Genomic DNA, 23,087 nt, shown 5'->3' on the forward strand with positions numbered 1-23,087 from the left:
TGCCTCCTCTAAATTGAAATGTTATCAGGCTGAGAAGTAACCAGATAAATTAAATTCCTTGACCAGTTAATGACTAATAATAGCTCGACAGGCGATCTCTCTGAAGTGTTTGTATTTTTAAGACCCTTTAGATGCAAAGCATTCATTCAAGGTACTGCAGCTTTGTATATAGAATTTCAGGCACACTGGCAGGTATGATTATGACTTTTTTTTTTGATGGGAACAGGACCCTTTTTAATGGCCGTTAAATTAAATTCATTCAGTCCACTCCCTCTTTCTTGTTGGAATATTAAAATGAAGACTTCAATATTCCAACAATATTTTGTTAATTTAATGTAAGCTAGTCATTACAATTTCTTTTTCAAAAGTGTTTTGATCAATCCAAGGATGGCTTATTATTCTTAGAATGTCTTATTGAATGCGGCAGGATATTTTGTCACTGACTTAAAATTAATGAATATCATACAAAAGATTAACATCTTGAGAGAAGGCAAAGCCAAAAATATCAGAGGCCTGAGTTCTCTTGGCTGAAGTTTCTCACCCCAACTACGTAAGTCCTCGATTAGTTCACTTTTGGAATCGTGTCTGATACATTTGACAAGGGAGAAACCTTGGAGTGTCACTAAGAAGAAATTGATCAGGAAAAAAAATGAGGTGGCAAAGAAGAATGTTTTCAAGAAGAGGTGGGATTTAGGGTGGAAGCTGGAAAAAAATGGGACCGGTTCCTTTATGCATTGAACAAACATTTATTTTTTGCCTTTTACAGGCCAGGACCTATTAGCATCTCCAGCGGATGAGTGCTCCTCACCGACAAAGTCCAGATCGTGATAATCTCAGGGACATGAATTACCCTCACTTCCGACCTCCTCTCTCACAAACTGGCTCCTGGCGGGGAGACTGAGGATGGGCTGGGGAGGCTGGCAGAGGCGATGCTCGCCTCGCGGAGCACAACATCTGCTGTGTTCTGCGAGAGCGCCTGTCAAGCAGTGGGAGGAAAAAGCGCTTGGAGCCACCGGCCCACTCTTAAGCAAAACTCGCCTGGAAAATATCTCGCCTCCCAGCAGAGTTTCTCCCCGTTTCTTTCTGAGGGTGGTGCGGAAAGGCAACTTTTGGGAACTTGAAGGAGAGGGGTGTGGGGCGAGGTGGAAAGAGCACAGAACGCCACCCCACTAGGTCCCCGCTTGGGACTCCCATCCTGGCGTCAGGCGTAGAGGGCTGTCCCACCCAGACAGAGCCAGAGCGGCGGCGGCTAGGTCAGGCGCAGGGTTCGCAGGCCGCAGTTCCCCATCCGGCCTCGCGGGGGCGCCGGCGCCGCCGATCAGGTGACCGAGCGCCCGTCCGGGGCTGCGGAAAGCCGCCTCGTTCTCAGCCGCCAGAGACGCCGCCGCCGCCGCCGCCACACCTAGTGGAGGAGCCGGGGAAGGCGGCTCGTTGGGGGCTGGGGCGGAGAGCGCCGGGGGTAGGGGCGGAAGGGCGGCGGGCGGAAGGCAGGAGGCTGCCGGGGCGCGAGCTGCTGCGGGGGAAGGGGCTCCAAGGCGTCCGTCGCGGCTAGCTCTGTCGCCGGCGCGGGATCGGGGCGCGAGGGCCATGGGCGCGCTCTCCTAAGGCGGAGGTCGCTGGCGGGAGGGGAGGAGGCCCGCGAGAGGCTGCTGCGGGGGCCGCGGGCCGGTGACTGGGCGCCAGGCGGCCGGCGGCGGCGGCGGGGGCACCACCATGTCGCGCTCAGTGCTGCAGCCCAGTCAGCAGAAGCTGGCGGAGAAGCTCACCATCCTGAACGACCGGGGCGTCGGCATGCTCACCCGCCTCTACAACATTAAGAAGGTGCGCACGGGCCGGGGAGGCCGCGGCGGGGGCGGGCGGGCCTGGGAGGGATGGAGGGCAAGGGAGGCCGTGGGGTTGGGGGGCGGCGGGCGGCGCCGGGTGCAGAAATCTCGGCGTTGCTGCTCCAGGCCCGACCTGGGGTCGCCTGGATGCACAGCGGCCTAATACGGAGTCCCAGGCGCCTCTCCTGGTGGTTCGCCGGCCGGCCGAAGGCAGAGAGGCCATTTCCCGGCTCCCAGCGGCGGGATCCGGCGCTGGGCCCAGCACTGGGTGGGGGCGTCGCTGTAAGCCGCGAGTTGCCCATCCTCGGCGCCCCCGCCCCCAGGACGGGACCCATAGGAAAGGGAGGGTGGTGGGTGGGCGAAATTCTAGGTGGGTAGGAAAACTTGAGTGTTCCATATTCTGGCGGAGATGGCAGCAGTGAACAGGGATTACACCCCACATCCCAATTTTTTGGTGTGGGAATGTGGGTAGGGAAGGGCTGATTGGTTGAATCCCGTATTCTCTCCACTTTGCCACTTTAGATTGCTAAATAGCCATTGAGAATATGTTGACGATTTGAGATTATTTCATGTTGAAGGTGGAGAGGAGGGGGAAGTGAGGGTGGAACCAATTTTCTGAAATACTTCTAGGCTGTGAGTCACTAGAACTGGAAAAACAACATTCTATGCTTTCCCCTGTGCTCCTCCTCATATTAGATTTTCCTATACCATTTCTTAAAGTTCGGTGTCTGTATAAAATAAAAACCGCAAAACGCAAAAATGTTGCTATTACTGCTGATTTATAGCATAGTCTGATAATTTGAGCAGCTATAGCTGATAGGCTCATTGAAAGGCTTTTATATGTCCTCAGTACAGTAAGGAGTGGAAGACTGCACTGGAAGTTTAGAAAAGTCCATGTAAAGATAGAACAAATATTACATTCATTATCCTGGGGCAAAACAACAAAATGACTTTCTTCTTAAGGCAAGGTTGCTAAGTTTTAAACAAACATAAAGAGAAAAAGAGATTTTTGGACATTCTAGATCCTTTGAGTTTATAATTTGTCTTTAATGTCATGTTTTCATACCTATATTTGTGGCTTTTTAATATATCGTGAATGTTACCTTTTGGTTTAATCATAGCAATAGATTGTAGTTTGAGAGGGCTTCTGAAGAAATATATGTATATATTTTGAAATTCATATCCAAGAGTTTGAGTGTAAAATTGATTTACTTTTCCAATTTGATGTTGCCATTGTAATTCTAAAGAGTGTTTAATGATGATAAATTTTGGATAAGGACAAAAATGTGGTTGCTCACCTGATTGAAAGGATTGCTTACTCTAAAGTGCAATCTGGAGAGTAACTGCAGCATGCTTATTCAGTTTGTTACTTATGTGGCAGGAGCTCAGTGTCATGACAAAGCAGCTCCTCTGCATTTACCAAGGAGCCTTGGTTATAAATTTATATAGGTTGGGAATAATTCAGTTTTAAGTAGTATTACTTAGAGGTTGCATTGATCTAAGTTGTTTGGGGAGATTATATTGCTTAAAAAACTTCGAAATTGGTTCCTATATGAATTTTGTCCAAAAAAACAAGCAAGTCAAACATTATAAAATTTACTAGACCTGTGGTATTGTGGTTTAAAGGAAATGGTTACAATGGTTTCTAAAAGAGGAAGTGAGAGTAACATCAAAAGTGATTTGGGTAATTGGGCAAAATACCTTTTCTAAGCATTAATTAAACATTTTTATAGGATAAATATAATCAAACTTTAATATTCCACCTTCATAAATAAGATTAAATGAAATTCTGGGCATTTGAACTCTTATAACTCCAGTTCACTGCCATTTCTCAAAAGCACTGTTTTTATCACTTCCTGTTTTGAGAAGCTTCAGGCTCTTGTATTATTGAACTAGTGAAAGTTAAACTGAGTTAAATGTGATCATTATTATATCCATGTCAAATATTTTGATTTATTGAAATGTTATATTTTAGCACTTGCCTTATATTTGTAGCTTCTTAAGAAATACATTGCCTACCTTGCTTGAGTGTGAGTTTTCTCTGGGCAACGACAGTGTAATTTTTGAAATACTAGAGTATTTAGGGCCTTATTTGATACTAGACATCTTTAGTTAGGCCATGTTGAAATGAATGAATCATTTGCCTCCGCAGTCTCAAAACCTGTGTGCTCTGATTTTTAATAATAATAGTCTTGGGTTTGCTCCCTTTGTGTAATTTTGCATGTAAATGGATCAGATAAGATTTTGGATCTTTCACCCTATAGAATTGTCGGTGAATCTGGCATATCTTCCCAGCTGGCTAGGGACTGAAACATTTGTTCAGATATCTTGCCAAAGAAGTGAGTAAGATCTGTTCACCATGTGTTTATTAGGTTCATGCTGTCTGCATTCTTACGGCATTATAAACCACATAATCTTTTCAATCTCAACCTCTTCTAGTCCTAAAAAAAAAAGTTCCACCTATAACACATGTCTACCGATCAATTATCACATTTTTGTTAATGCAAGTGCATTAGATTGTCTGCCGGATCTAATTCCTCTGTTTCAATTGGAAGTATACAGTGGAAATGATATTTTAGTGAATGTATACAATGAAAAATAGTTAAGTAAAATAACTTAGTATTGTTAATAATATGCTTTGACGCTTATTAGGGGAGTTGGAGCATGATTACTGAAGAATTTTTTTTTAATTTCATCAGTCAAAAATTTTTGAGATCTTAATATTTACAATTTATGGGAATTTTAGGGAACTTGTAGTTTGATGGAGGATGTAAGAACACATAAAAGCAGATTTTAGGGAAAAGACGTGAAGGTGATTGGTAGTTTTACATTTAAATTTACTTGTTGCTTAATTCCTTTTTTTAAAATTTTGTTTTAAATATATGGCTTCCCTTTTCCAGATCTAATAATGTCACTCACTTATGTGGAGATTTGTAACATTTTTAAAGGTTCTAGCATAGCAGGTTTTCTGGTGGGATTGAGAGCACTGGGTCGTAAGTTAAGAGACTTTGCATTCCAATATTCAGTCACTGAGAGTTCTCTAACATTGGTTAGGTAATTTAACTTTTTTGAGCTTTACTTTTCCTCATCTGTAAAATGGAGAAAATTAACTGTAAAAGGAACACTAAAGTCTATTCTAGCTCTATCTTTTTTTTTTTTTTTTGAGAGAGAGCAGTCTTGCTCCATCGCCAGGCTGGAGTGTAGTGGGGCGATCCCAGCTCACTGCAACTTCCGTTTTCCAGTTTCAAGCAATTCTCCTGCCTCAGTCTTCCGAGTAGCTGGGATTATAGGCACGCACCACCATGCTCGGCTAATTTTTTGTACTTTCAGTAGAGACGGGTTTTCACCATGTTGGCCAGGATGGTCTTGATCTCTTGACCTCGTGATCTGCCGGCCTTGGCCTCCCAAAGTGCTGGGATTACAGGCGTGAGCCACAGCGCCCGGCCTCTAGCTCTATCTTTATGAATTTTTGGTGAAGGAGTAGAGTAGAAATTATTGCCCATTTTAAAAAGTAACTGAACTCAGTTTAGTTTTCTATAGGGAGCATAATGCCTGCCCTACCTATTTCACAGAATTGCTTCTGAAGATAGAGGATATTTGAAAATAGTACTTAGTAATCTGAGGATCTTTTTTGGGAAACATATGTTTTTCTGAAATTGTCTAGCTGCTTAACAAATCTGCCAAATACCAAATGCCCAAAGAAGACATTTTGCTGAGTTAAATTTTGGGGTTTACTCTTTCTTTTTTTCCTTCTCCTTTCTTTTCCTACACCATTACCAACATGAGATTGATCTCTGTATTGAAAAGATCTCAGTTAATACTTGTGTTTTTCTCCATCTATTAAATTATTGCCTGGATTGTAAAGAAAAGGAGAAAAAACCATACAACTATTACAAACTTTTTAAAAATGGAGTATTGTGATGGTTTAAATGCAGTTTTACTTTTTTAAGGAAATTAGAGGAATATTTTTCTTTTTTTCCCTATTGTCCTTTTCTCACGATTTTGGATGCATTTATTTTCTAAGGAAAAATTTAACAGGTTAACAGGAATAGCATTGTAAAATTGAAAGTCTTTAGCTGGTATCTGCTTACTTAGTGGGGCAAGAAAAGATGTTTGTGAAGGGAGCAGTGCAGGGTAAAGGGAGGGGAACTCGTTTTAGTCTTCCCTTTCACTATTTGTTTCCATTTAGGGCATTATTTTCATTTTTGGTCAGTCAGACACAGAAGCATGTTCCAAAGGTGCTTAGGAGAAATAATTATTTTTAATTTCTAAGAGGCAATGATAATCCATCTTTTGTTTTCTTTATGGAATTGTTACGTAACTTTAAAATTTTTTAATGATTACCAAAGGAATATATGTTTATTGTCAAAAACTCAAACATAAAATAAATGAGTGATTTCAATTATCCACTTTCTGCCCATCTTTATAACTTTATAAGCTATTGAATTGTTAGTTTGTAAGTAGGGTTGTATATATGCCAGTTTCAAATGATTTTCTTGTTTTAAGTAGAAGAACCTATGCTGGAAAATACTTTGTTATTGTGTAGTTGATTATTTTAGATATGTGATAGTAATAAAATTGCATCTTTAAAACTGTTTTATAAGCCATCATGTGAGCTATTCTTTCAGTTAGTCTCAAATATTAAGGTTTTCCTTTTTAATGTATTCATTTACTCTTCATTTATTGAATGTGTTCCCTGGCATTAAGAGGTAAATTAAGATGAAGTCTCTAGTGCCAAGAAATTAGTGTCTTAGTGGGGAGAGAGATGTATACGTACTTAACTAAAATGCATTGTGTAAGTAGGATTGTGGGAGTCTTGAGAAGAGAAATAAAGATTACAATCTGGGAGAGATGGCAAAGAGAAGGAGAGTGACATCTGTACTCGGTTTTGAAGTATGAATAGAAACGTCAGACAGGCATTGACAGAGAGTAGCTAGTTCCTGTTTCAGATTCCAGAGTTTTTATTCAGTAGAATATACAGCCGGTCCCCAATGTATGATGGTTTGACTTAACAGTTTGTTGACTTCATGTTGGCACAAAAGCTATGACATGCAGTAGTAAGTGATACGATACTTTCTTGTGATCTGATACTCTGCAGGGTACTATATTACCAGATGATTAGTCTAATGGAAGTGTTTAAGATAGGCTAGGCTAAAATATGGTGTTCGGTAGGTTAGTTATGTTAAGTGCATTTTCTTCTTCTTTTTTAGAGACAGGTTCTGGTTCTGTCATACAAGCTAGAGTAGTACAGTGGCATAATCTCGGCTCACTGCAACCTCTGCCTCCTGGCTCAGGCGATCCTCCCACTTCAGCCTTCTGAGTAGCTGGGACTACAGGCATGTGTCAGCATGCCTGGCTAATCTTTGTATTTTTTTTTGGTAGAGGTGGGGTTTCACCATGTTGCTCAGGCTGGTCTCTAACTCCTGGGGTCAAGCTATCCACCCACTTCAGCCTCCCAAAGTACTGGGATTACAGGCATGAGCTACCACACTTGGTTGACTTACCATATTTTTTTTTTTTTTGAGACAGAGTTTCGCTCTTGTTACCCAGGCTGGAGTGCAATGGCGCGATCTCGGCTCACCGCAACCTCTGCCTCCTCGGTTCAGGCAGTTCTCCTGCCTCAGCCTCCTGAGTAGCTGGGATTACAGGCACGTGCCACCATGCCCAGCTAATTTTTTGTATCTTTAGTAGAGACGGGGTTTCCCCATGTTGACCAAGATGGTCTCGATATCTTGACCTCGTGATCCACCCGCCTCGGCCTCCCAAAGTGCTGGGATTACAGGCTTGAGCCACTGCGCCCGGCCTACTTACCATATTTTTAATTACACATAGGTTTATTGGAATGTAACCCCATCATTAAATTGAGGACCTTCTGTATAAAAATAACAAAATACAGTCATGCTGCATAATATTTCACATAACACCTAAATGATGGGCTGCATATACACAGTAGTCTCATAATACTGTGTTCTTACTTTTTTTTTTCTGTGTTTAGATACCTTTAGATACAGAAATACATACCATTATGTTACAATTGCCTACAGTATCCTCATTGTACAGGTTTGTAGAGTGAGAGCAATAGGCTATATACCATGTACCCTATGTGTATAGTAGGCTATACCATCCAGATTTATGTAAGTACACTCTGATGTTCACACAACAATGAAATTGTCTGATGACATTAAGCAATGCATGACTGTGTCTAAGAGTATAAAATAATAATGCTCTTCTTGCAGGTATATAACCTATATAACCTCTAAACTTTATTTACTTTCTAGACATTTTTCATACTTGCAGAATATTCTGTGAGTTGAGAGAACTAGATTCTAGATAAAGCTCTGATACTTTTTTTAGTTTGAACAAGTTATTTAACCTTTCTGTGCTGTAGTTTACTTGTAAAGTGAGGAGATTAGTGGGTCTTAGCCAGGGATATGTAATAGAATCATCTTGGAAGGTTTTTACAGATTTCATACATCTGGACCCTGTCCCAAACTTACTTAAACAGAAAAAAAAAAATCCCTGAAGTAGTTCCAATGTTAACTACTGAAATAAGTGAAATGTAAGTTTTTAAATACCTCTAATTTCTTTTCCTGCTAATTATTAACTGTAGTGATATAATTTAGTTGTCTGGGTTATAACTAAATTTCTGGAAGGCTGCACATTGGCTCTCCTCTAGCAAAACCAGATCCATGATACTTATTTGCTTTCTTCTTCTGTTATGCTTCAAGCTGTATTTTTTGGCTTTCCAAGCCATGCTAGTCTTACTGATTCTAACTCTTGTAATCTTAAACAGATATTCCAGTTCTCTCGTGTTTTTGGAATACACTTTTATTAACCTCATAGGCTAATAGGAGAATTAAATGAGTTAATTCATAGGAAGTATTAGTACAGTGCTTTGTAACAAGGGTAAGAGCTGAATAAAGGTAGGTATTGTAACTACTTCTATTTCTGGGGCTTAGAACATAGTGAACACTTAATAAATGTTTGTTTCCCCCACACCACATATTAAATTAAGCTCAAGATTACCTTTTAGGAAACATTCCTGACTATTCTATTTTACTGCTTGATACAGTTTGATATCTACTTAATGCTGAGACAAAATAATTATTTGTATTTCAGAAGTATGCATTTCACAGTAGTCCTTTAAATAACAATTTCTTTTTAACAGCAAAGTGTGACAATACATATACTTAAAAAAATTATAGTAACACTTTTTCTTTATAAACTGAGATGATCCTGAATATTGGAAGCTGAAAACTGTTTAAAGGCAACAGTGACATATATTCTTGTAAAGTGACTAGTAATAACTCATTTGAATCACTAAATTATTATTTTTTTTGAATCACTAAAAATTTTAATAATTTTGACGTGTATAATGGGTTGAAGTTTGTCAAGTTCATGACTTTTTCAAACTTGTCTAAAGGACAATAACTGTGATTTCTGTATTTTTATTATTGGCTCCAATTAAGAGGTAGTTATTGATACAATTACATTAATTTGAAAGCATTTCCAGCAATTTCAGTATATTTTGCTATCAAGCCTCCAAGTTGTTAGCAGTAGATTGCTTTCTTTTCTTTTTTGCTAGGGAATCCAGAAGCAGCTTTCTTTTCTTTTTACCTACCCAAGATAGAAGGAAAGTGCTAACTTAAAGCAGATCAGTTGGCCAAAATATACATGATAACACAGGAGGAAAAAGATAATTGGAAAACTAGTGATTAATTTGAGTCTCATTTTGCTCTTGATAGGTTTTTCATTATTGGTGGACAATTTTCTTTTCTTTTTCTTGTATTTTTTTTTTTAAAGGGGCTTTCCAGCAAAAACTGGAAAGCCTGCTAGACAAGTTCTAAAAGAGCTGTAACACTGGACAATTTTCATACTGTAACATTTTCATTATTTAAAAAATTGTAACATAAAATAATGACAGGTGTATATTACTTTGACATTCCATAATTTCAGGTAATGTCTGTTCTTCCTCTCGGTATTAATTTCAACTTGTTGAAAACTCAGGGAAGAATCTTTGTCCCTTTATTCCTTCAATTTTGCAAAATGTGTGGTGTTTCTTGGTTATTAAGTCAAAGTTAAATTCCTCTTTCTAGTGTAAATTGGCCACAATTTGTATTTTTCTCCTCATCCATGACATGATTAAGATGGGGCTGGTTTCTGTGCTCTCACAAATATTCTCACTCTGACCCCTGAGATTTTTTCATATTTTTTCAATTGATTCATTATACTAGAAAATCATTTTGTTCTTCATATTTTGGCTTTTTTTTATTATTGTACTAGAAAATAAGTTATGTTGTTCTTCCATATTTTGGCAAAGGAATGTGTTTTATTCCTGAGTTAGACTAGGAATTAGAAAAAAAAAACTGAAGCTAGGCACAGTAGTAGTGCAGCTCATAATTCCAGGTACTTAGAAGGCTGAGGCAGGAGAAACCTCCTAAGACCAGGAGTTCAAGTCCAGCCTGTGTAATATAGTGAGATGCTGTCTCAGAAATATAAAATGGATTGAACTGATCAGATTTTTACCTTGATAGAAACTGCTTCCTGAAGTTTTAAGCAGCTGAGGTTTTGAAAAAGTGGAGCATGATTTTAAACATTATTTTTGGGAGGGCACATATGTTTTTAGATAAGCTTTTCTAGTGTTTTGGAATCAGGTATGAATTTCTCTGTGGGCCCTGTCAGTTAGTAGTTATGAAATCTTGATCAAGTTACTTAATTTTTCAGAAGCTCCTTTCCTCTCTGTTGAGTGATAGTTTGGATAATTTCAATACACAGGTGTTTTGCACACAATAGTTGCACAGTAAATGTTCTTACTTCCAATATCTTTTGTATCTTGATTAGTTTGTTGTTGTTTTCTTCCTCTTCTTTCTCTCTCTCTCTCTCTTTTTTTTTTCTTTCTTGAGTCAGGGTCTCACTCTTGCCCAGGCTGGAGTTTGTGGTGGTGTATACAGGGTTCATTGTAGACTCAACCTCCCTGGCTCAAGCAATCCTTCCACCTTAGCCTTCCAGGTAACCAGGACGATAATTTTTAAATTTTTTGTAGGGATGGGGTCTCCCTCTTGCCCAGGGTGGTCTCAAACTTGTGGGATCGAGCAATCCTCCTGCCTTGGGCTTCCCAAGTGCTGGGATTGTAGGTGTGAGCTACTGAGCAGCCTGTTTTCTTGTGTCTTGATTGTTGCCTAATCTCTTATTAATAGATACCGGAATTTTAAAATTCTATATTTGTTTTTTTTTTGGCGTGTTGGCAAGTTCTTCAAAAAATATGTAACATTAACCATGTAAAGTTAAGCTGTGGTATGTAATCTTATGCTGTAACAGCTTGAGGAAAGGCCTCAGTATGGGGATTTGTGGTAAAGTGGCAGAAAGATTTGTTTTAAAGTCATACTTTAAAATCGCATGGAATCTAGGCTTGTTGCTTCTAATCAAAGATGTTTGTTTGTGTCCTGAAAATACACTGTATAGTTTTCGGAAACATTCTTGTCCTTTGTTTTTAGTAGTAACATCAGATTTGTGTTTCGAAAAGGAAATTAGAGATATTGAATTGACAATTAATACTGACCTAGAATTGTTTTTATGGAAAATCTTGTTTCCGTAATTGAAAACTCACTATGTATATGCGTGTATATAGAAAAGTTTTATTTAGAGTATTTTTTAGAACTTATTTGTTAACTACATATGTGCCAGGCACCAAATAAGCGGTTTATGTTTATCTTATTTTTTAAATATCTTAACAGTGTACCCTATGCAGTAGGTAGTAATAATATCCTCAATTTATGGATTAGGTAACTGAGGCTCAGAGGTTAGACAACTTGCCTAAGGTCATATAAGCTATTATCCACTTGACTCAAGAGACAAGGTTTTTAATTATTATGTTTAAGTGTATCCTTTAACATTGCTATACTTTTATCTGCCACATTAAATAGTCCTAACTTTTTTCATTTTAAAGATTGTAATTAGAATATTCATGGAGAATAAAGTTCCAGTTCTGATAACTGGAAATTTAAGTATATAAATATTTATATTAATTTTAGATCTTCTGAAATTTGAAATTATAGTATTTTATGTTTTATGGAAACATGCAGACTCAAGATAAAGTAAAACAAAGTATTCAGGGCAGTTTTTGTTTTCGTTTTTTAATTCTGTACTTTATGCATAGTTTTCTTTCTGTGTAGTGAAATACGTCTTTTAGTCAATTTTCTGAAAAAGCTTTTTTTCGGTAGGGCTATAAAATTCAGGGATTTAGACATAATTTTACATTGTATTCACCTTTTTTTTTTTTCAATTTTTGGGGGTATGTGGGGGACAGAGTGCTCAAATATTTAATTGAATTGGTAATTTATTAAATCTTTTAAGTCATTGTGATAAGCCTTTCTGAAATATATTAGTCTAAAATGTTTTGATAGCTAAATGTAATAGTGTATTTAGTTTTTAAAAATTTGGTACTTCAAAAGGTGATAACTTTGAGTTAAGGATTAATTTTGTGTAATATTGTAAATGTAATAGAAAGATACATGTTTCAAGTGTACCAACAGCCGGCTGTTTTCTAAAAATGCAAGTTGTGATTTCCTTGTTCTCAAAATGAAATTTTTTTTAGTTTGGGTGGGGAAGAAGATGAATTTTTATAAACTACAACTTCTGGTTAGTTGAAATTTTGCTATACTGTTTTAATATAGCAGGAAACCTTAAGTTTTTAAAAAATTGTTTTGTAGAGATAATAAGGTCTTGCTATATTACCCAGGCTGGTCTCTAATTTCTGTCCTCAAGTGATCCTCCCACCTCAGCCTCTCAGAGTGCCAGGATTACAGTTGAGAGCCCCCATCCTAATCAACCTTCTAATCTGAATTATTTGTTATGGTTCTTTGCCAGGATATATTTTACCTAGCTGATAACTTCTGGTCATGTCAGTTTATTTTTTTCATATACTTCTTTTTTGCCTAAGTATTCCCCATACAAGTGTCTCTCTTATTAAGCAAACAAATCAAGTAAGTAGATTTTAGAAAAAGATAAAATGGAGCACAGTACTTCTATATTTATTAACCTCTAATTTTTTTATTGGCATTTTTTGAGCACTCCTAGTATGCCAAATACCCTGTAAAGTCTACAAATACACTTTCATGCAGTGAACAAAAACTTTTTAGCATAGGTTGTAATTATTATCTGTTTAACAGATGAAGAAACTGAGGCGCAGATAGGGAAAATCACTTGGTGATGGGTACACAGCTGTTAAGTGATTGAGCCAAGATTTTGAACATGGATAACCTGTCTTGAAACTCAGGTTCTTAACTATTAGGTTAAACTCTGTACACTTACAACAAATATAGACTTGAGGCTATATTTCAGCTATGTTTAGATGTTTAGGCTTAAAGTGAATAAAGGAAATATTTGAGAGGGAATTGTGTTTAATAGTTGCATAAGGAAGTTAACACTAACTTGCTAGTTCTCTCTATATATTATAATAAAAACTGTTACTACTATGAGTACTATTCATATTAGACTTTTACTTGGATAATTATTATAATTATAGCTATTATTAAAAAGCAGCTAGCATTTTTAGAGCACTATGTGCTTATCATTTTGCTAAATGCTTTACATGGATTCTTTATCTCTCTTCTAATCCTTATAATAACCTGTGAGGTAAGTACTAATTTCCCCATTTTTCAGACAAAGAAACTTAGATTAGGAGATATTTTGTAATATATTCGAGGTCCCATGACTAGTAAGTTGTGAAGATTGAAACTCAGTTTTATTCCAGAATCTTCGTTTTTAACCTTTGAGGCATACTGCCTCCCAATTAAGTATGTTAGATAAGGTCCACTGAGCAGTGTGGAAAAAGTAAATCAATTCCAGGGAAAGCAGATTATACACTCCTTAATTTTCTTCTGATTTTTTTTTTTTTTTTTTTTTAGTTATAAGAGACAGAACTTCACTTTGTGGCCCAAGCTGCAGTACAGTGGTGTGATTATAGCTCTGTAGCCTTGAACTCCTGAGCTCAAGTGCTCTTCCTGCCTCAGCTTCCCAAGTAGCTAGGAGTACAGTTTGCACCATCACACCTATATATGTATATATTTTTTTCTCTTAAAGCCCTGAGCTTACTTCTGTAGTTTAAAACAATTTTTTTTGTAGAGACAGGATCTTTCTTGTTGCCCAGGCGGGTCTCCAACTCCTGGCTCAAGCCCTTTGGCCCCCAGTTCTGGGATTACAGGTATGAGCCACTGCACTTGGACAAAATGAAATTCTGTCCTTTTTGTTTTCAGTGTAAGAAGGAAGAGCTGCTCGTTTATGTATGTACATATGTGTATACATACGCACATGCGCACACACACACTTCCTTGGTTATCAACCAAAGAAGTTATTTACATGTCTATATTCTTAAACAGTAAAATCTGTGATTGTGGGAAGTGGATATCTGATCTATCATTTTCATTATATATGATAGTCTCTAATAGAGACTCTTAGAATGGATAGCAAAATTTTTCTATAGTTAGAATATGAAAGATAATACATATGAAAATACTGAACATAATTTGGAATCACTTTGGGATTCTGCACTACCGCAATTATGTTTATGATACTTGATTTTTCATTATGCAATTGATGCAAGGCAATGCTAATCTATAGCTATTCGTGTTTGGGCAGATTTTTAGTTACATGATTATTCTTAGCTGTTATGTAATATTTGAGGAAAGAGTGTAAATTGGAAGATTATAAGAATATTTTAAAGAAATGATAGTCTACTCAGAGGGAATGTTGGATATGTTTTAATATTTATGATGTTGAAATGGAATTTACATAGTAGTAGTGTCAATCTGGTTAAAGCTGATGAAGTTCTAAATTTCTTAAGATTTTGTTTTACTTAATGATATTTGAGAATTAAGAGATTTCTTACTGCATTCCTATTTCCATTTGGAAAATGTAGGAATGTTTTAACATTGATTTTTCTACTTTGGCATGGTAGGAAGTTAGGTCATGTTTGAAAAATAGTTACAATTTGAGCTGAAATACAAAAGTCATCCAATAACGATTTATTTTTATTCTTGGCTACCGTTTCTTTTTAAGGTATGTAAAATTTCACTGATGGTTTTGCTCTTGTTTTTATAGCTGCATGTAGTCTTTATTTTCCTTTTTTCTAGTACGATTTTAAGTTGGTTTAGAAAGAGCACCAAGGAACTGACCTGATTGTACACGTACACAGTAGTATTTAAATATATATGAATAGTATATACTCTATAAATTTATTTTATACTAAAACTTGCTACTTAGAATACCTTTAAAATTGTAGCACCATATAATTCTAATCTTGTTCTGTTATTCATAGTCTGCAGTGCATAAGTTTTCTTCTGAAACGTATATCATAGTTTGACAATCATTGTTTACACGTAATTTTCTCTCTTTTTATTACAATGCTTCCCCAGCAAGGACAAGTTTGGAAGGTTTGCAAAGCTTTTCACCTTCCCTCTGCCCGCTTGCCCGCTTTCAGATCAGTTTCATGTTTCATAACTTCTCTTTCTGCAATCCACAACATAGCCATAGTAAACAATGGAAAAATATAAAATTGCAATAGTGTATTTCCTCACACATGGCAGACAGATACAACTTTTCAAAGGGCACATCCTTTTTAAAATGCAATAAAAAGAAGCTAAATAGAAATGTTATAATTTTCGTAATTCCCAAAGGAATAACATCTCACTAGCAAGCAGTTAATTAAATGTCACATAATGAAATAGGAACAGTATTCAAGATTATGTTCTGTATTGCTGATAGTTCAGGTAGAATGTTCTTTCTAAAAATAATATCTTACATTTGTATAGTGCTCTACAGTTTACTGCAGAGAATGCTGTACTGCTGATATGGTCAAAATGTGAACATTTTCATTTGTTCTGTGCTTATGATATATAGAACAGATGTAGATTCATTGTTTGAAGTGCTGCTGGTATGATGGAAAACAGTGTTGTAAATCAGGTGTTCAGAGGATCAGGCAACATACCTTAGCACTATAAAGACAATTTTAGCAGCTTCCAGTTCTTTTGAACTAGGGCTCTTGTATTAAAATGTTTAAAGTGAATGAGGAAAACATTTTGGAAAAGACATTTAAACATAAACTTTTATTTTATAACACTTAGAAAGAAACATGTCTAGTACTCTACTGAATATTTAATTTTGTAATATTTTATTAGCTTCAGATGAATACAATCCTACCTCAAATCAAGAATTTTTTTTTCTTTTTTTTTAGGTTTGAGCTTTTTCCTTCACTGCTGTTCTGCGCTAACTGCTTTGAAACTTTCCATGCATTTTTTTCAGTAGAAGAACATCTCTGTACTGTCTCCCATTGCATATTTCAGCTGTGACAATCCCTGCACTTTGCCTATTCATTTTATCACCTGCTCACCAAAAACAATAAATATCTCTTTAATTTCTAATTGCAGATTTGCTATTTTTGATTTTAGAAGAAGGGTGCATTTCACTTTTTTTTTTATTACTGTTGTTTTATAGGCATGTGGAGACCCCAAGGCAAAACCATCTTATCTTATCGACAAAAACCTGGAATCTGCTGTGAAATTCATAGTCAGAAAATTCCCTGCTGTAGAAACCCGCAACAACAATGTAAGTCATCTAAATTTTTCTGTTACTGATTTTAGCCATCTTTGAGGGAAACAGTGGTCAACACAGTGCTTATAGTAGCTCTTATTTACCTAATTTTAAATATTTTTATATACAGAATATATACCTTAAGGGTTTTGAGACAATATTCTTATCTGAGACCAGAAAAAAATAACTCTTAGCTACATTGCCATTTTATTACAGAAAAGATAAGATCTTAGATTCCTATATATTTATTCCCTTTCCAATTGCAACACAAGTAAGGTAATAGATATGTATATATATTCCAAATATTTGTATGAATACTTGGGATTTTTTGTTTCTTATAAACTTTCTGTTGACATTAGTAAATGTCTTCATAGAACTGTTGTTTTGAGTAATTAGCTGTATTTAATTTTAAAATCTATTTGTTTTTCTAATACATATATATTTTGATAATTGACAATGATTTCTAAAGATTAAATAGTACAAGAAAGTGATTGTGTTCGAGTCTTTATTATCCCCATATTACTTTGTATGTGGGAAAGTTTTTTCTTAGTATACTGAGGTATGGTCATTTTCAGAGTCTTCCTGATGTGTTTACATATCTTTATAATAATTTCTATGAATAACTACTTTTGGAAAATTAGAGTTATTTTTCACCTCTGTGTGGCATTTTCATATAAATTTTGACTCAGAATCTTTCTGCCTGTCTTTTTGCTTTTTTCTCTGATATTTTCTTGTTACAATCTTTGCTGCCTTTTGCTTTACATACAAATTTGGTTTAGAAATTTCCTCTCACATATGATCTCCTTAATTTTGAGAAACTCGGTTGAAAAGATACATTGTCAGCTGGTCTGAAAATAGTGAGTTATCTCAATTGATTGTTCCCCATCAATTACAGATCCAGCTCCTTGTTCTATTCTTTGCCCCTTCTTATTGCTACACTCGACTAGTCTAAAAATGAAAAGATAATATTGCCATCTTTCTGTTTTCTCAAATCATGTATGTGTATTGAAGATTCGTATTGAGCCTGTTGATATTACTTTTACTTAAAAGCACTTCCATGTAGAAAGAAAATACTACTAAGAACTAACAAAGTCAGATGCAGTGGTTTTTAAGGTATTTCTTTAAAAAAAACAAGTCTGTTTTTTGGGAGTACAGGTTAGTAGAGGTCTTGGATTTATACAAGATAATTTGTTTTTGTAGAGATGAGATCTCACTATGGTGTCCAGGCTGGTCTTGAACTCCTGGGCTCAAGGGATCCTCCTGGCTCAATGTCCTAAAGTGCTGAGCTTACAGGCTTGAACTGCTGTGCCCAGCTAGAAAGATTGTTTTATAATTATATCAATATATTAAGGCATTATAATTAGTTCCTGATTACAAAATAGGTGATTCAAAACTTGTACTTCTTAAGACTTACAGTCTTAAGACTTATAGTCTTAAGAAGTATTCTTAAGAAGTATTCATGTGGAGAACTCTTTTTTAGTTACTAACATTAATTGGCTAACTCATCTGAGAGATTATATACCCACTCTAAAAGAGAGATTTTATGAAAATCTGTCATTAATTTTATATATACTTCTTACAGCTCATAAAATTTCTGACATGAGCTCTTCAGAGTCTTTGAAACTTAATTTACATATGTGGTTGTGTGTAAATTTATATGTGAGTGTATGCATTGTTCCTTAGTATTAGATCTTTCCTTAGAAAATTTAGAAATATCTGGTGAAATAATAGTAAAATTGTCGGTTAAAAGGCCAATTAAGAATCTGCTGTTCTTGAAATGCAGGGCAAACTGTTTATTATCATGCTGTTGTTTTTTGTTTTTTAATAGTTTTGCTTTTTCTAACTTTTGAAGCACAAAATTGATATTTTTAAGAATAGTTTTATTGAGATATAATTTACATACCATATAACTCACCTATTCAAAATATACAATTCAGTGTTTTTTAGTACATTCACAGAGTTGTGCATCCAATACCACAATTAATTTTGGAACATTTTCCTCACTGCAAAAAGAAACTTCATGTCCATTAGCGGTCACTCCTGATTTCCCACTAACACCCCAGCTCTAGGCAACCACTATGTAGCGTTTTCTGTCCATCTCTATGCCTATTCTGAATATTTCATCAGGAATAATGTAATATGTGATCTTCTGTGACTGGTTTCTGTCGTTTAACATAGTTTTTTCAAGGTTTATCCAAGCTGTAGCATGTATCAGTACTTTGTTTTAAGAGACGGGGTTTCACTGTCGCCCAGGGTGGATTGCAATGGTGCCATAGTAGCTCACTGTAACACCAAACTCCTAGACTGAAAGAATCATCCCACCTTAGCCTCCTGAGAAGCTAGGACCACAGGTGCACACCACCATGCTCAGCTATTTTTTTTTTTTTAAATTAAATTTTTTTATCCAGACATGGTCTGGCTATGTTGCCTAGGTGGGCCTCCAACTCCTGGGCTTAAGAAGTCCTCCCACTCTGACCTCCCAAAGCTCTGAGATTATAGCTGTGAGCTGCTGTGCCCAACTTTCATTTCTTTTCATTGACGAATAATATTCCATTGTGTGATATACCACATTTTATTTATTCATTCATGAGTTGATGGATGCTTGGATTGTTTCTACTTTTTTGCCTATTATGAATCATGTTGCTATAAACATTTATGTGAATGTTTTTTATGGATATGTTTTCATTTCTCTTGGCTTTATAAACCTAAGAAAAGAATTGCTGGGTCGTGTGGTAATTCTGTGCTAAACCTATAAAATTGATTGTACAGTGTTGTTGAATGTTTTGACTTACTTGTAGCATTTACTTTGTTTTGTTTGCAAAGCCTGAGTTTTGTCATGTTGCCTTTACAGCTATTCTATGTAATGCTACTCTGTTGTTTCTTTTTTTTTAGCTGCTGAAGTACTATGTGTTGAGTATATATAATGTCTTGTAAGCTCAGTTTTGATCTGGGTCTGCCAAAATTTTGGCTAGAAGTTCCTAGCCAGCTTTGGGCAGGACCTGAGAATTGAGGTTTCAGTTTTATTTTTATTTTTTTTTAACTTATTAAATTAGTTGATGACACTTAAAGACTGGAAAAGATAGTAGCATCTGGGATTCATAGGAGGTTGCAGATTTCTGGCTAGTGCAGTGTGGAAGTGGTCTTGATATCATAGTCGTTTCTTTTTTTCTTTCTTGTTCTTTGGATCATTATGTAAATACGTGAAACAGAACATGCTTACTTTTTCTCAGGGATCTATTTCTATTAGTACTATTTCTACTCTGATTCATGTCTTACAAGTAATGCTTGTCCCCAATTTCAGAAAAGGTACTCATTAAAAACAAATTTCTGGTGAAAATGCAATAATTTTTTTTTCTTTTTGAGCCACAGTCCTTTGTTGCACAGGCTGGAGTGCAGTGGAGCGATCTCAGCTCATTGTAGACTCTACCTCCTGGTCTCAAGCAATCCTCCTGCCTCAGCCTCCCAAGTAGTTGGGACTGCAGGGGTACATCCACCATACCTGGCTAATTTTTTGTGTATTTTGTAGACATGGGGTCTTGTTGTGTTGCCCAGGCTGGTCTCAAACTTCTGGGTTCAAGTAATCCGCCCTCATTGGCTTCCCAAAATGCTGGAATTACAGGCTTGAGCCATCACACCCAGCCTCAAAATACATATTTTTTTAAGTTTCTAAACTGGATTCTTATAAAAAGTTTACTCTTATCTTGCAGCCAAAAAATTGTTGATTTTTGGTTTGAGTGTGTGTATATATATATATATATATTTTTTAGTAACTGCCCTCACCTCCATACTTTTTAATCCTTTTAGAGTCCTTGAGCATGTAGTCATTTGATATGTAACAAGAGGGCACTGGTCACAGGTAGCAGGATTGGTGCATAAAATGGCTTCTACAGTGATGATGTTGGACTCTATTGAGTCATTTTTACTTTCTTGTTAAGGGAGTTTTGTACTTCCAATTCTGATTTAGGGAAAATCTAGGACCAAGGAATGAGGTTTTTTCCTTGGGTCATGATGTTGAACTGAATGCCCCCCATGTGGTTCATATGGTACAAACCAAGCTGGTCAAATGAAATTCAAAATTAATGAAAGCCATACCGGTTTTATAATTATAGCAGCTACTTGTTTTCTAATGTGTGCCAGGTTATGTGTGTGGTTTTTTTTTTCTTTTTTTTTTGGTGAGATAAGAGTCTCCCCCTGTCACCTTGGCTGAAGTGCGTGGCATGATCTTAGCTAACTATAACGTTTGCCTCCCGAGTTCGAACGATTCTCCTGCCTCAGACTTCCGAGTGGGAAGGTGCATGCCACCACAGCCGGCCAATTTTTAAATTTTTAGTAGAGATGGGTTTTCACCATGTTGATCGGGCTGGTCTCGAATTCCTAACCTCAGGTGATCTGCCCACCTCAGCCTCCCAAAGTGCTGGGATTACAGGCCTGAGCCACCGTACCTGGTCCAGGTTTGTATTTTAATCAAGTTCCTCATTTAATTTCAGGTTAAGCAAAGCATTTCTGAGCTGTAAGATTATTTAATTTATCTCTAATATAAATGCTTTCATTATTTTGAAAGTGTAACTCAAATGGAATTTGTTTCTTGTCGGTTTCTTATGAGTACATGGAGGGGAATCTGTTATTTTCCTGGATGAAGAAATAGTAGAAACTCCTTTCTTATTTTCTTAACACATAGAAATTGTTTTGCTCAGGGAATCTAAAAGGCAATTTAAGCAAATGTTCAGGTCTATGTTAAACCTTTTTTTACTAATTTTTTTCCAATATTTTTTAAACTTATTTTTTTCTCTTTCCTATATTGCTTTACACCTAAAAGCTAGTTCATATTTTTTAAAACAGTAAAAGTATTATCCTGCACAATAGTTTTGTTATGGAATAAGCCATAATCGTTTTGTTATGGAAATATGTTAGTGTAACATTTTGGGTTTGATTTCCAAATTGATGAGAAAATGATAAAAATTACTATCCTATATATGTTGAATTAGATCTTGAAGTCCTTAAGAATAGAGACATTGCTGGCGAGTAGAGTGCCACAAAAGTGATATACGGATTCTAGACTAGGACACAGGCTGTTGTTGAAATAACTTGAAAATTACGTTTTTCTAAGTTGGAGGAATCTTTTATCTTACAGATATTATTTATCCCCTCTCCCAAGGAATATAGAATTAAGATGTTATGTAAAACATGTTTTTAATTTAAGTAGCTTATTAAGTTACTCTAGGAAAGACAAAGCAACTCCAAGTGTGATAATTAGCAGTGAAGTTGGTTCAGAGGCATAGCATTAGAGTCTTTTAAAACTCTCTTATCCCTAGGGCCTGACACCTAAGAGGCGCTAAGTAAATGTCCCATTAATGAATGGAACTATTTGATACACTTCAACATAGGTAGCTTTCACTTGTATTCAAAGATCGCCTTAGATTTATGTCAGGACCTGAACTCATCAACACTTTAAAAAAGTTACTGAGTTAATTTTAGCTAAAAAAAGATTGTATTTTTTAGTAGAACTATTCAAATACATCTCATTAATGGTATTACTGAAAGTAACTGCGAAAAAGAGCAAGAGTCTCAGTTCCTAAGAACATAAATGTGTTTTTGGGGTGGGGTGGTGGAATTGGGGATAGGTGTAGGAAGGCCCTTGACACATGCACTGTAGTTTGGTAAGGTCTTAGAAGGAAATGGTAAGCATATTTAACTCCTTCCTAACTTGTCTTTTAGAGGGTATTCCTTGTTTTGTCATGACTCCTATTAAGATGGTAACATACTGGTTCAGAGGATGGACTTTGGATTCAGTAAACCAGAATTTGACTTCTGGTCTTTCCATTTACTAGCTGAATGATTTTGGGCAGAAATTATTTAACATCTTAAGGTATCATCGTTTTTTGTTTTTTGAGATGGAGTCTCGCCCTGTTGCTCAGGCTGGAGTGCAATGGCGTGATCTCGGCTTACTTCAACCTCCGCCTCCTGGGTTCAAGCAATTCTCCTGCCTCAGCTTCCCGAGTAGCTGGGATTACAGGTGGCTGCCACCACGCCAGGCTAATTTTATATTTTTAGTAGAGACACGGTTTCACCATGCTGACCAGGCTGGTCTCGAGCTCCTGACCTCAGGCCGTCTGCTCACCTTAGCCTCCCAAAGTGCTGGGATTACAGGCATGAGCCACTGCCCCTGGCTAGGTATCATTGTTCTTATTTCTAAAATGATAATAATGCCAGTAAGGAGCAGTTCAGTGTCTCCTAAAGCATGTAGTACAATGTGCGGCAAATTGCTCTTGAAGAATGGAAGCCATTACTTATATTTACCTGTTTGACTTTTTTTGGTCTACTAACTGGCTTTTCTTCTGGGTACCTTTTAAATGTGGGTATTTCTTAATGACTCCCCCTCCCCGTAGCGTATATATGTATATATGAAAACATTTACTGCTGTGGCTTCAAATAAGTACATATACAATCTCCTATATTCTGTGCTCTAGATCAGGGTCCCCAATGTCCAGGGCATAGACAGGTACCAGTCCATGACCTGTTAGGAACCCGGCTGCCCAGCAGTAGGTGAGTGGCGGGTGAGTACGCTAAGCTTCATCTGTATTTACAGTCACTCCCCATCACTCACATTACTGCCTGAGCTCTTTCTCCTGTCTTATTAGCAGTGGCATTAGATTGTCATAGGAGTGTGAACCCTACTGT

At 36.7% G+C, this 23,087-nt stretch overlaps 2 protein-coding genes and 1 non-coding gene across 7 annotated transcripts in view; 1 reads left to right on the forward strand and 2 right to left on the reverse strand.

The window, feature by feature from the left end:
* Positions 1-726: 726 nt before the first annotated feature.
* On the reverse strand, positions 727-1,854 carry LOC118154533 (uncharacterized). Its single transcript, XM_035304339.3, has 2 exons — positions 1,225-1,854; positions 727-976 (listed from the first exon to the last, which is right to left on the reverse strand). Exons 1-2 carry the CDS (start codon positions 1,587-1,589, stop codon positions 853-855), a joined length of 489 nt encoding a protein of 162 aa, XP_035160230.2. The 5' UTR covers positions 1,590-1,854; the 3' UTR covers positions 727-852.
* NCKAP1 (NCK associated protein 1) overlaps positions 1,321-23,087 on the forward strand; it is a 115,335-nt gene continuing 93,568 nt past the window's right edge. For 2 of the 5 annotated variants that reach the window (XM_035304330.3, XM_035304331.3), the window contains exons 1-3: positions 1,321-1,821; positions 15,236-15,253; positions 16,314-16,424. In XM_035304330.3, coding sequence (XP_035160221.1) covers positions 1,714-1,821; positions 15,236-15,253; positions 16,314-16,424 — 237 coding nt within the window. In that variant the 5' untranslated portion in view covers positions 1,321-1,713. Of the gene's footprint in view, positions 1,822-15,235; positions 15,254-16,313; positions 16,425-22,876; positions 22,964-23,087 lie in introns of those variants that run through there. The other 3 variants (XM_035304332.3, XM_035304333.3, XM_054257405.2) reach the window with 2 other exon arrangements.
* Positions 9,625-9,686, reverse strand: LOC118154970 (U7 small nuclear RNA). Its single transcript, XR_004745212.1, has one exon. It is a non-coding gene; the product is annotated as a U7 small nuclear RNA (small nuclear RNA).

Source organism: Callithrix jacchus, chromosome 6 (assembly GCF_049354715.1).
Source record: "Callithrix jacchus isolate 240 chromosome 6, calJac240_pri, whole genome shotgun sequence".
NCBI lineage: Eukaryota > Metazoa > Chordata > Mammalia > Primates > Cebidae > Callithrix > Callithrix jacchus.